Source organism: Salvelinus sp. IW2-2015, linkage group LG22 (assembly GCF_002910315.2).
Source record: "Salvelinus sp. IW2-2015 linkage group LG22, ASM291031v2, whole genome shotgun sequence".
In the NCBI taxonomy this organism is placed as follows: Eukaryota; Metazoa; Chordata; class Actinopteri; order Salmoniformes; family Salmonidae; genus Salvelinus; species Salvelinus sp. IW2-2015.
Window position 1 is genome coordinate 16863366 of NC_036862.1, and position 14785 is coordinate 16878150.

General features: G+C 44.1%; 1 protein-coding gene and 1 pseudogene across 1 annotated transcript in view; both read left to right on the top strand.

The window, feature by feature from the left end:
- LOC111949655 (delta and Notch-like epidermal growth factor-related receptor) overlaps positions 1–4421 on the top strand; it is a 77188-nt gene extending 72767 nt beyond the window's left edge. The window contains exons 9-13 of the mRNA XM_023966997.2: positions 1227–1349; positions 1834–1947; positions 2146–2277; positions 2386–2632; positions 3121–4421. Of these exons, the coding sequence (XP_023822765.1) occupies positions 1227–1349; positions 1834–1947; positions 2146–2277; positions 2386–2632; positions 3121–3232 (728 nt within the window). The 3' untranslated portion in view covers positions 3233–4421. The remainder of the gene's footprint in view (positions 1–1226; positions 1350–1833; positions 1948–2145; positions 2278–2385; positions 2633–3120) is intronic.
- Positions 4422–6068: 1647 nt separating this feature from the next.
- LOC111949599 (PTB-containing, cubilin and LRP1-interacting protein-like) overlaps positions 6069–14785 on the top strand; it is a 47148-nt pseudogene continuing 38431 nt past the window's right edge.

Here is a 14785-nt window from a genome sequence, read left to right on the forward strand (position 1 = left end):
CTCTGTTACTCTCCATTGCTCTTCATCTCTTTCTCTCTTTGGCTTTCTGTCCCTCTCTCTCTGTCCTCCTCTCTTCTCTTTCTGTATCTCTCTTTCCCCACCTCATTTCCCTCTCCTTCTCCTCTGTCATCTGGTTGATTTTTATTAGGATCTCTTTTTATTAGGTGAGACAGTTGCTTTGCGCTTCCTTCCAGACCATTGTCTGTCTGCAACCATTGTTTGACTACACTAGTTGGGCAGATGATGCCATCCAATCACACATCTCCATTCAGACAGCCCCCATCTAACGGGAATGATGTCATTGGTGATTTGCAATCAGACTCGTTTAAGGAAATAATTGACCTTTTCTCCTGTTCATCAATATGCCAGCTGGTGTCTGCGCCCTCTACGAGGAGAGGAGGCTGTGAGGGATCTGATATATACTCTAGTGGATCCCAGGCTCCCTGTTCCCTATCAGGCAGAGGATAGTCAGACTAGCCAGAGGATATGGGTCTGGGAGTCTGGGAAAGGCACTTGACATTTCATTGGCTTTTTATGAGAACCTCTGGCATTTATCAAGGCTTACTTTGTATGTAAATGTTTCCTCTCATGGTGAACGACAAACACATGCACACACCAGCAGAAAGCCAGACACACACACACAGCCCGACACACACTCACGCATGCATTACACATACTGACATGTCTATACTCAGTACGGTAGCTTCTGCTTGTAAGCTCTGAAGAAAGAACACAATGTCCTACATCAACTTTGAGATTCTGTCAATCGCTGTGTTCTGACCTTGGGCTCATACTGCTTCTCTTTTATAGGGAAAAACACCAAGACCCACAGTTCTCAGTCCCAGTGCAAACCTGCCACCCAGTGGTAACTGGGGTGTGCTGCATTTAATAGACATCACTAACAGTCACGGCTGAATCATGGCTATATCGACGTAACCATAGAATTGCATCTAGAATTAATTTAATAAGATGTCTGTGGATGTAACATCCACAAGGTTTTGCCATAGACATGTAGGCAAAGAAATACATTGACTTGTTCCATCTAAGTGATCATCTCTATTTATAAATAAAGGTACATTAAACCACTTTTAACTCACCCTCATAAAAAGTCTATCACCGTGATCTTCTCGTTAGTGATATCTAAACATAATCATTACTTGAACTGTCATCTAATATTATGATCAAAGACAGTGTGACTTTATGTGTGTGTGTGGTGTGTCTCCCAGGGTACCATGGTCTGTACTGTGAGGAAGAATACAACGAGTGTCTGTCAGCCCCCTGCCAGAACTATGCTACCTGCAGAGACCTCATCAACGCTTACGAATGTGTCTGCACTCCCCAGTATGAAGGTAGGTGTGTGTGTGTGTATGTGTGACTGACAACTCAACGGGGACAGTTTTAAGTATGTTATCCTGGGGTGGGCTTGTGTGATGATGCTGATACTGCAATATGTATGCTAATTCGATGAGTTTATACAGCTTGTATTATGAATGTGTCCATATAAGTGATTGTATGTGGTCTACAGTATGTGTTTGTGTAGAAAATTGCGAGATAGTGTGCTGTGTTGGTGTAAACTGTCATGTGTAGAGCAGACCTGGATTCAAATACTATTTGTAATCATTTCAAATATTTATTCTGTCCTTTAATGAGCTTGTCTGTTGCAATGAGCCAATAAAAAAGTCAAAAAAGTGCAAACACAGCCCCCCTGGCACTCAACAGGCTAAAGCAAATGCTTAAAGTGTTTGAAATATTTCCAAAGGTATTTGAACCCAGGTCTGTAGAGAGTACTGTGTGTGCAACATTAATGGGTCATATGTGTGTGTCCCTGTGCAGGCAGACACTGTGAGATCTACAGGGATCCTTGTCTGAAGGCTCACTGTCAGAACGGAGGACACTGTGAGAGTGTGGGCCTCAACGCCACCTGTGTCTGCCCACCTGGTTACCTTGGTGAGCATTTCAACTCTGTGTGTTTTGTGTGTGTGCGTGCATGCGTGTGCGTGTGAGTACACATGTCTGTCACCCAGTCTATCATAGTAGGCCTTGGGGACATAGGTGGGAGTAGGCTGTTCTCTGAACCCTTTCAAAGTATACCTGTACCTACTGTTCCAGTTAAACATAACCCCGCCCCACTATTGGTTATCTCAGGGGAGGACTGTGAGGTTGACATCAACGAGTGTGAGAGCAATCCCTGTCATCACGGAGGAACCTGCATCGACCAATCAAATGCCTACACCTGCCACTGCCCCCCAGGCTGGGTAGGGGCCAGCTGTGAGATACGTAAGTACATTACCCAGAATCCCCTTGTTGTGGGAGTAAATGATGAAATATGATTACATGTACATGCCTTGCTTAGGTTATTCATAAGTCTGTCTGTTTCTCTCTCAGACTTGCAGTGGAAGACGGCCCACCCCGAGGACACCCTGACCAACATGCCGCGTCACTCCCTCTACATCATCATCGGCGCCCTGTGCGTCGCCTTCGTCCTCATGCTCATCATCCTCATCGTGGGCATCTGCCGCATCAGCCGCATCGAGTACCAGGGCTCATCTCGCCATGCCTACCAGGAGTTCTACAACTGCCGTAGCATCGACAGCGAGTTCAGCAACGCCATCGCCTCCATCCGCCACGCCAGGTGAGACGGCACAAAGCTCTCTGAACAAGTCACACCTCAGGGTAGACTAGGCTTGCTTACTATAAGTACACAAGTGCCTCAACATTGTTAGTATTTGATGTATTACATTGATTCAGCCATTAGAAACACCTCCTGTTATAGCTTTGCTTTGCTTGCCTTTCTATAAAACTCAAAACCCAACAATGCAATACTCAATAACAATGTCATACACGAGACAAAGGCCCATTCCGGTAGATTTCAGGCTAATCTTGGAAGATTACCAGCACTAGGATATACTCACCTGTAATACACTGTGGGTAAATGTGTAATGCCTCTCTTACAACACCATGTTTATATTACTCTGTTTATAACCCTACACTCACCTGTCAGCTGTATTTAATTCTCAACCGAGCAACTCTACACTTGAAACATTAGGAACTGTCTTGCATGTAGCTAGCTGTCCTACCTGAAGTGATGTTCCATATATGTGTTTTCTTCCCCTCTCTCAGATTTGGGAAGAAGTCCCGGCCGGCCATGTACGACGCTGCACCCATCACCTACGAGGACTACAGCCCTGACGACAAGCCCCTGGTCACTCTGATCAAAACAAAAGATTTGTAGAAAACACAGCGGCAACACACCCACCCACACACAGTATCACGCATCACCTGTTCACACATACAACTAACTGCACATGTTCGGACGTGCACCAATACACACAAATTCAGTTAATGCAAACCATTTAGTATTTCTTTACATAAAAATGAACAAAATAAATGTAGTGGAGAAAAAAACAAAACAATAGTTATGCGGGAAGATAAATACAAATCTGTTGGAATATCCATAAAGCTACTGTAGCATAAGAGCGTACCTTTTTTAGTAGGTGTTGGGTGATACTGCCATCTTGGTTACTTCTTCTCTCCAGTAGAATGTGACTACATTACCCAGGATGCCATTGGGTTCCTAGAGGGGGTTGTTCCTGATGTCCCTCACCAACCCATGAGCTCAGTTTAAAGTGTAGATTCAGCAGAGGCTGCTGATAGGAGTTCTTACAGGTGTGGTAGAAATAGGTGCACTTGTCATAGTGCAATACGATATATATCTTTCTATATAAAAAATCTGCAGTAGGTTGCCTTACTTGGTGCATGGGTAGATTCAATGTTTTCTGCATAATTTTGAAACCCTCCGTATATTGTGGTTGATTTACTGTGTCTTTGCCAGGTTTATGGCAAAATCGTCTCCTTCTTCAGGCAACAACGTGGGGTAGAGGTAGAAGAGATGTACACTATGGGGGAAGCTTTAAAACAGCATTTAAAAAAAAAACATTGGTTGTCATGTTTTTATTATTTACATGCAAGTTCTGTACAAATAAAGGAAGAATAATAATTGTGGTTTTTGCAGGAGTGGTCGGAGTAGCCAGTGGGCGGGTCTTGTGTGGATGACTGACAGGTGGGGTGAGCGGGTCTTGAGTGGATGATTGACAGGTGGGGGTCAGCTGGTGGGTCTGCTCCAGTAATATATGTGCTTCTGTGTCCCAGGTATAGGTGTCTCTCTCTCTGTCTGTGTGCGGTTGTGTTGTTCCACTCAGGGTCAACCCCTGGGTGCATTCATTTGGGGCGCCGGATGGGCGGCACATTTTAGACCATTCCATTGGTTCTTTAGTGAAATCTACGCCCACCCGGAGCACCGAGTGAGCTCTCCACTTGACTGATGTTTTGCCTACTAGGGTCGTCTTTTTTTAAAAGAGAAGAACCACATGATTATTATCTATGTTCAATGATGTAACAATAAAGGTTGAAGTGAACACAAACCCAGCTGGTGTCTCGTGTGAGTTCCGTGGTGTTTGTTCTTATTATGACACCAGAGGTCTATTTGTGTCTAGGAAAACATTTGACTCACAGGGTTCTGTTGACTCAGTGGAAATGTACTATGACAAGACTTGGTCATTGTAATACACATGTATAAACATGAATTTAATATGTAAAACCTCATTGACTCACTCATCCTGTCACGCCGGCTGGAGCATTGGGCAGCAACAAAGGATCTTCACTTCCTGTGGTCTTTGGCCGTCTTCTCCACTGTGCTCCAGCTCTACTGGTGTTGCTGGAGTTCAGTCTTCACTCGTCATTGTTCTCCATGTTGTCACGGGCCTCCCTTTCTTCTGTCTGCCTTCTGGAGTCCAATGGACAGCTAACCTTGGAATGGAATCAGTATTTCTTCTGTCCAATCCAATTCCAGCAGTGTCTCTTGAGTATTGTGACCAAAACCTCAGCAATTAGATCTCAATACTCTTGAAACGTGAAAATAATACTGAAGTCGAAAAGATGATTTATCACGACTTGACATGAGAAGTGGGTTTGGATAACCTCCAAAGCACAAGACTAAGTACTATTTTTGGACTAAACTAGTGCTTTGAAAACCAACTCAAAATTGTATCATCAATATTGTGCATTTCACAACTCCTGAGAACCTAATCAATCTTAACAAATGAAGGAAAAACTGAGGTTTTGTAAGTACTGGTGTTATCTAGCATCAATCCACCAAAAGTCATGCTAAATACAGAGACACTATAGGAACTCAACAACACTGGCCAGAATGAGGAGTGTCTATAGACGCAGTATCCACTACCATAGGAAAATGGGCAACATGTTTCCACCAATAGACAGTCCCTCCATGTCTCTCCATGCCCAGTTGCCCCAGACAACATGTCAGCAGTGGGAAATACCCATATAAGGAGTGTTGTTAGCCCCGTGTGCGGCCTTGGTGACCTCCTGCTTAATCCAGATGTTCCCAGAGTAAACATCTGTAAATACAGGCTGGCTGTGGCGTCGTCTCGTCACTCACTGCGCCTACAAACACACACACATACACACACACACATACATGTGAACGCATGGACACACACAAGCAAACACACCCAGAGCCACACACACACACCCGTATTCACACATGGACACACACACACACACACACGTGCTCATGGACACACACACAAACACACAGAGCCACACGCATTCACAGACAGACAGACAGACAGACAGACAGACAGACAGACAGACACATACATACACACACACTTTGTGGAGCTGAGAGGAGCCAGTGGTTATTGATGAGGTTCACCCTACACTGAAGTCTGAGTGGGGAGCCTTTGTTGACCTCTACCCCTTTTCCCCTTTCCATGACCTCCAAGGTCACGGGGCACTGTTTGGCCTTCGTAGGGGTCCATTGGTAGCCACAACTCCTATAAACTGAGTCATGGCCAGATCTGACGGAGCCACTTCACTGGAGCCAGAAGGCTGGAATGTGTCTGTTGTTAAAACAGGGTTTTTAGAAGTGCGCCATCAACCATCAAAACCATGACCATTTGAGCAAACCATAATACCACACAGCAATTAGTAAACCAAGCAACACTAACCAAAATTGCTTGAAATAATGGCAATATTTTTATGTGAGCCTTTAATATTCAGTCAATTTAATTATTTTGCGACGTTCAAGCAGGAAAGTTTGTATGTCTGTAAAAAAGGGTTCTCTGGCCCCCTGTCCTGCCCTTCCTTGCGGCTGTCGCTACCGCCCCTTGCAGACCAGTCTCGGGAACTGCTCGCAGGCGAAAGCTTCATCAAGCATTGGAATTCACTGTCTGTTTTCTCCAGATTGCAGAAGAGGAGAAGCAAGCGCCGAGAACAAGCAGATGTGAGCTGGACTACATAGAGAATAACCAGCAGCAGTAGTTACGGAAACCTTTGATTCTTCTAAAATGTGGCAGCCAGCGACAGAGCGATTGCAGGTATGGTTTGATTAGTATTCCTGACCAGCGCATATTTATGGGATGTTTGTATGTCTGTCTGATTTGTAACGGTATGAAAAACCATCGTGCATATTAACCTGGTCTCTGTGCTTTGATGTGTTTTTTTTGGTTTGTGTTTTTTTGCTCAGATGCAAAACACAAAGGCTTTCATGGATGGTTTGTGTGTTTCTGTCCTATCATTGCACACATTATTGTTTTATTACGCAGGTGGCCGCCTGCGCGATGGTGGGCTCGTTTTGCTTAATTCAAATCCTCTCTTTCTTTCGTGTTGCCTCTTCCCTCCCCCGAGTAACCCCATTACCCAACTAGTTAGAGGCTACGTTGTATCGCGTTCATACATGCCTAGGTTACAGTGTAAGAAATAGGTTTATCAGACTCCTGGCCTTCCGTTTTTCATCATGATAAACCATTCTGAGAATTTGCTATATTGTGTAACATCTACTTGCTGGACCCAATGTCTGTCAAGCTGTTTTTTAGTTTGAGTAATGTTGCAGAGGTCATGGAACATCCTATAGCAGGGATCACCTTGAGCGGATGGTCAGGGTGCCAGAACATATTACAAATAATTTGTAGACTGCAAATTGACTGCAAGAAACCCAAACAGATATAATATTTGACTGAAACATAATCATTTCAAACCTTGCTTACATTTGTATATACGACCACATATATCTCTATTATGCAGGGGTGTAAAAAGTACCCAATTGTCATACTCGAGTAAAAGTACATATACCTTAATAGAAAATGACTCAAATAAAAGTGAGTCACCCAGTAAAATACTACTTGAGTAAAAGTATAAAAGTATTTTGTTTTAAAGTAAATGTCATTGCTAAAATATACTTAAGTATCAAAAGTCAAATTAAAAGTATGAATCATTTCAAATTCCTTACATAAAGTTCTTGTTTTTTTTAGCCAGGGGAACACTCCAACACCGAGACATCATTTACAGATAGCCAGCGATACACTCCAACACTCAGACATAATTTACAGATAGCCAGGGACACAGTCCAACACTCAGACATCATTTACAAATAGGCAGGGGTACAGTCCAACACTCAGACAAACAAAGCATGTGTGCTTAGTGTGTCCGCCAGATCAGAGTATGACCAGGGATGACCAGGCATGTTCTCTTGATAAGTCTGTGAATTGGACAATTTTCCTGTCCTGCTAAGCATTCAAAATGTAACGAGCACTTTTGGTTGTTAGGTAAAATGTATGGAGTAAAAAGTACATTATTTTCTTTAGGAATGTAGTAAAGTAAAAGTTGTCAAAAATATAAATAGTAAAGTAAAGTACAGATAAACCCAAAAACGACTTAAGTAGTACTTTAAAGTATTTTTACTTAAGTACTTTACACCACTGCCTTTATGCGTGGGAATACTTTGGAACAGATTTCCCAAATTAAAATCACTTGGACCTGATTTGCTGGTGTTTTTACAGGCTTTTATGTTCAACAATAAAAACACTAAATAAAAAACACTTTTTTGAAGGGGGGTCAGAACTTGGGGGGCCAAATAAATAAATCACCCGCAGGCCATGTTCAGCCCGCAGGCCGCCAGTCGGGGAACCCTGCCCTATAGTCTCAATGAAATTACAGCAAACCGAGGTGCCATTAATCACTTAGCCTACAGTTCAAGTAATTAACACGGATTCTCTGACCTGTTTGGAAGTGGTGAAAAATTGTTAATGACACGTATTTTGATATCCAGGGGCACGGGGCAATCCGTTCACTGAGGCTGGCTTCACGTTTCCTGTAATGCTATCCAGATGTCGAGTCGACTACTTTGCCAAATGAACTTGCACAATCCCTCTCACAGTGCCCAGGCATCAAGATGATTGAATCTCATAGTAAACTTGGGTAAATAGTTTTAAGCGATGCTATCTACATATTTTACAACTGCACACCGTGAAATACTACCACACTAAGAGGTTTATTACATTGTAATTATTGAGTAATTACACCTTACACCAGCCACCAGACCAGAAAGGACCAATTTATTCCCATCACATGTTCTGATGTCCATAAGGACCTATACACATAACCTCTACTTCTGCACAATTATGTTTGTCTTCATGAATGTACAGACTGTTAAAATCAATCATTCATTTTTCATAGGGGCCTCCCAAGTGCTAACCCCCTTCATCTTTTGTTCACAAAATATTGGCGTAATGTGACCAAAGTGCCTATTTAAGCATGTCTCAAAAATATTTTTGGAGGCTCAGGTTGGTTTTCAGATTCAGTCTGGCATCCCCTGATCTGTTCATTAACGCCTAGTGGTACTGACAACATGGCCTGGCCTGCATGTGTTCTGGTGCTGATCTCCATACTCCATATGCTGGGTTGACTGATGGAGCCTGTCCCAGCTTACCGAGCATAGAGTGGCGGGCCTCAGCTCTCCATACCTCGGCCCTGTGATCAATCATGTCCCCAGGGAAAGTACTGAGATGATGTATGGTTCTGAGGGAGAGCCATTTATCACATGGTAATGGGGCTGTTCCAGCTCGCTGCCTAGATGCATGCGCACTAATGCCCCTTGTCATGTGACCCTGTGCCCCTAACGATGCTTAGTTGTCGTTTAGTTCTGTATCTGAATGATATTAATAGACCCAGTAAGAATGAAGGTTCTGGTAAAAAAGAGGCCTAGTTACAGTCGTTTCTCACCATTAAAGTGACGGACATTTTTGGTTCTCTCAGCGACTCACCACTGAACTGTTGCCATGGTGATGCTCAATGGCTCGCTGCTGCACTGATCAGTCGCTATAGCCCGTTTGTCATGTATCCTATACATCCGAGAATGTTGTATTTGGCTGTTTTGCTCGTCGTTACCATGGTATCCTCCTTCCTTTTCTTTTTTCTCACTTCTGTTGCCATGGTAACATGCAGTGTCTTGCTACAGGAAGAAGAGATATGGGCCAATGTTAGATCAGACACCTTTTCAGGCTGGTATTAAGAATCTGCTGTATGTGTCAGATGGAGAGAGGGATGATGAAACATAAACAACATGACATTGTGTTTGTGTCAACAAAATGGCCCCCGTGGTACCAACAGCTTTAAATGTCCCATATTAAGACATATTTTTGTCCAATTTTAGACTTCTGTGTTGCAACACAGGATGTATCATGCATCATTGTCTACTTCCTCTTCTCTTCCCCCGTCCTCCCATTCCTCTCCTAACACATCCCCCTGAAGAATCAGTTTCAAGAGCCCCCTCTCTCCCTGGTATCGCTCAGCGATTTTCAACCGATTTCACAACGTGTGCCGTGCCGATCTGTGCTCACGCAGCACACGCACACACGCACACACGCACACACGCACACACGCACACACGCACACCACACACACACACACACACACACAACACACACACACACACACACACACACACACACACACACACACACACACACACACACACACACACACACACACACACACACACACACACACACACACACACACACACACACACCACACTTTGCTCACAACCATCTCCCAATGTATATGCATACGTTCATCTTACTAAGCACCTCTCACTGCCAACAGTGCTTTCATAGTTCTCATTTTGTACATTGACTACATTCCCATTTTCTTTGACATGGAAAACTGGCTGAGCAGACATAATGTCTGGATCCTGACAGTGTAGAAATGTGTTCAGCTTCCGGGCCTGTTTGAGGTCACTCATGGTCAGAAGCATCACTAGGTCTGTCTGTCTGGGGCTCCTGTGGTCAGGGTTGGTTGGTCTTTGCTCTGCTGGAAGGAGGAAGTTGTGAGAAAAACAAGCTTCTCCATGTGGATTCAACAACAGTGCCTTCCGTAATTATTGAACAGTGGCTCTATACTCCAAAACTTTGAATTTGAAGTGCAGACTGTCAGCTTTAATTTGAGGGTATATCATCCATATCAGGTGAATCGTTTAGAAATTACAGAAGTTTTTGTACATACCATGATTACGGATAACCCTGAATGAATCATGAATAATGATGAGTGAAAAAGTTACAAATGCACAATAGCATACCCCCAGACATGCTAACCACTCACCATTACATTAACAGGGAGGTTAGTATTTGAAATCATACCCCCAAGACATGCTAACCTCTTACCATTACAATAACAGGGAGGTTAGGTTTTTTGGGTGGGGGGGGTGTATAATACAGTATTGGTGCGTCTGTAACTTTCTCACTCATCATTATTCACGAATCGTTCAGGATTATCCGTAATCATGGTAGCATCCACATTCATGTAGAAGTTTTTAGAAACATATTCTATTCTTATTTACAATAAAAGTGACTTCAAAATGACACAATAGATTATTTACTATTCATTTCTATTGGGCACAAAATCATCTGAAACACAACCAAAACAAATAGCAAATGCATCCAACTAATTTCTAGAGTCACAAGCTTGATGTAGTCATTTCTAAACAGTTCACCCGATATGGATGAAAATACCCTCAAATTAAAGCTGACAGTCTGCCTTTTAACTTCATAGTCATTGTTTGATTTCAAGTATAGAGCCAAAAGATGAAACAAATATTCACTGTCCCAATAATTACAGAGGGCACTGTATCTATGGACAAAGGCTGACACTATTCCTGCCTTAAGGCCTTGGTCTCTTTTTTGAAGCCAAAAGCAAAGGCATCATCAGTTCACCACATTGCATTTGTGGAGAATACATTTAAGTTAAAGGGTCCAATGGGTTGTTACCCAAATTATACCACGACACTACCACAGCCCATTTCCAATCGACTGTTTAACTGTTGTTTTGTAGGTTTTGTGGTTTATTTATTGTACTGTGAATATAGCGTGTGTATTGTGTCTCTCCGTCAGGGTAGTTAATGTGTTGTTTTTACTGTATTATTGTATATGCGGGGGCAGGGTAACTGTGGTTATTTACGTCAGAGAGTTGACAATGTTTTTACGGCCAGCCGGATGGGGTCTGTGGTTGGTTTCTGTCAATGTCCACCTCCCACAACACCATTGACCCACCAATTAGAGTGACGACAGCCCACCTCCCACAGAACCAAGCCACCAATCAGGGCGCAGGACCTCCCACAGTCCTCTCTGGATTTAGCCCTCTCAGACGCTTGTGAAACGTGATGGTTCCACTCATAAACTGGTCCAGGATCAGAGGCGGAGGCCGTTAACACAGTCTGACAGGACCAGGGTGATACGGCTGGCTCATACCATGCTAGGGGAGAGGGAGAGGGGTTCCAGTTGTGGTTTGGGAGCTAACCACTGGATGGGCGTGGGTGGCTTCCTGACTACCTGTCCTCCGCTGCTCTAGCTGTGTTTTCAATGCCTTGGTCAGGCTGCAGATGGAGTATATGTGTATGTGTGTGTGTGTCGTAGTGAGTTGAGGGGCCAAGGCTGATGTTGGTTTATGTGAGTGTCTGGCCAGCCAGCCAGAATGAGAGAGAGAGAGATGGTCTGATAAGTCTGAGACCGAGCTGAGATGGCCCACTGTCTCGCCCTAACGCCAACATACACCAGCCCAGCTCTCAAATATCTGCTAGTGTGCTCCACTCTGCTCTTTTCATCTTCAGACTGGGTGTGTGTCTATGTGTGCGTGTGTGTGTCTGTGACTCTTCGTGTGTGCGTCTAGTGGAAAGTTTTGGGTTCAGTTCCATTAAATGCTACAGTACATTCGGAAAGTATTCAGACCCCTTGACTTTTTCCACTTTTTGTTACGTTACAGCCTTATTCTAAAATGTATATTACAAAACAATCCTTATCTACACACAATACCCCATAATCACAAAACAAAAACAGGTTATTAGAAATGTTTGCAAATTTATTTATAAACTCAGCAAAAAAAGAAACGTCCCTTTTTCAGGACCCTGTCTTTCAAAGATAATTTGTAAAAATACAAATAACTTCACAGATCTTCATTGTAAAGAGTTTCAACACTGTTTCCAATGCTTGTTCAATGAACCATAAACAATTAATGAACATGCATCTGTGGAATGGTCGTTAAGACACTAACAGCTTACAGACGGTAGGCAATTAAGGTCACAGTTATGAAAACTTAGGACACTACAGAGGCCTTTCTACTGATTCTGAAAAACACCCCAAAAAAGATGCCCAGGGTCCATGCTCATCTGTGTGAACGGGCCTTTGGCATGTTGCAAGGAGGCATGAGGACTGCAGATGTGGCCAGGGGAATAAATTGTAATGTCCGTGCTGTGAGACGCCTAAGACAGCGCTACAGGGAGACAGGACGAACAGCCGATCGTCCTCGCAGTGGCAGACCACGTGTAACAACACCTGCACAGGATCGGTACATCCGAACATAACACCTGCGGGACAAGTACAGGATGGCAACAACAACTGCCCAAATTACACCAGGAACGCATAATCCCTCCATCAGTGCTCAGACTGTCCGCAATAGGCTGAGAGAGGTTGGACTGAGGGCTTGTAGGCCTGTTGTAAGGCAGGTCCTCCATAGACATCACCGGCAACAACGTCGCCTATGGGCACAAACCCACCGTCGCTGGACCAGACAGGACTGACAAAAAGTGCTCTTCACTGACGAGTCGCAGTTTTGTCTCACATGGGGTGATGGTCAGATTTGCGTTTATCGTCGAAGGAATGAGCGTTACACCGAGGCCTGAACTCTGGAGCGGGATCGATTTGGAGGTGGAGGATCCGTCATGGTCTGGGGCGGTGTGTCCCAGCATCATCGGACTGGGCTTGTTGTCATTGCAGGCAATCTCAACGCTGTGCGTTACAGGGAAGACATCCTTCTCCCTCATGTGGTACCCTTCCTGCAGGCTCATCCTGACATGACCCTCCAGCATGACAATGCCATCAGCCATACTGCTCGTTCTGTGCTTGATTCCTGCAAGACAGGAATGTCAGTGTTCTGCCATGGCCAGCAAAGAGCCCAGATCTCAATCCCATTGAGCACGTCTGGGACCTGTTGGATCGGACTGTGAGGGCTCGGGCCATTCCCCCCAGAATTGTCCGGGAACCTGCAGGTGCCTTGGTGGAAGAGTGGTGTAACATCTCACAGCAAGAACTGGCAAATCTGGTGCAGTCCATGAGGAGGAGATGCACTGCAGTACTTAATGCAGCTGGTGGCCACACCAGATACAGACTGTTACTTTTGATTTTGACCCCCCCCCTTTGTTCAGGGACACATTATTCTATTTCTGTCAGTCACATGTCTGTGGAACTTGTTCAGTTGTTGAATCTTGTTATGGTCATACAAATATTTACACAATAAACGCAGTTGACAGTGAGAGGATGTTTCTTATTTTTTAAAGTTTATATACAGTGGGGAGAACAAGTATTTGATACACTGCGGATTTTGCAGGTTTTCCTACTTACAAAGCATGTAGAGGTCTGTAATTTTTTATCATAGGTACACTTCAACTGTGAGAGACGGAATCTAAAACAAAAATCCTGAAAATCACATTGTATGATTTTTAAGTAATTAATTTRCATTTTATTGCATGACATAAGTATTTGATACATCAGAAAAGCAGAACTTAATATTTGGTACAGAATCCTTTGTTTGCAATTACAAGAGATCATACGTTTCCTGTAGTTCTTGACCAGGTTTGCACACACTGCAGCAGGGATGTTTGTTGGCTAAGATCTCGCAATACTGGCCCCATCCATCCTCCCTCAATACGGTGCAGTCGTCCTGTCCCTTTGCAGAAAAGCATCCCAAAGAGATGATGTTTCCACCTCCATGCTTCACGGTTGGGATGGTGTTCTTGGGTTGTAACTCATCCTTCTTCTTCCTCAACACGGCGAGTGGAGTTTAGACCAAAAAGCCTATTTTTGTCTCATCAGACCACATGACCTTCTCCCATTCCTCCTCTGGATCATCCAGATGGTCATTGCAAATTCAGACGGGCTAGATATGCGCTGGCTTGAGCAGGGGGACCTTGCGTGCGCTGCAGGATTTTAATCCATGACGGCGTAGTGTGTTACTAATGGTTTTCTTTGAGACTGTGGTCCCAGCTCTCTTCAGGTCATTGATCAGGTCCTGCGTGTAGTTCTGGGCTGATCCCTCACCTTCCTCATGTCATTGATGCCCACGAGGTGAGATCTTGCATGGAGCCACCATACCGAGGGTGATTGACCGTCATCTTGAACTTCTTCAATTTTCTAATAATTGCGCCAACAGTTGTTGCTTCTCACCAAGCTGCTTGCCTATTGTCCTGTAGCCCATCCCAGGCCTTGTGCAGGTCTACAATTTAATCCCTGAGATGTCCTTACACAGCTCTCTGGTCTTGGCCATTGGTGGAGAGGTTGGAGTCTGTTTGATTGAGTGTGTGGACAGGTGTCTTTTATACAGGTAACGAGTTAAAACAGGTGCAGTTAATACAGGTAATGAGTGGAGAACAGGAGGGCTTTCT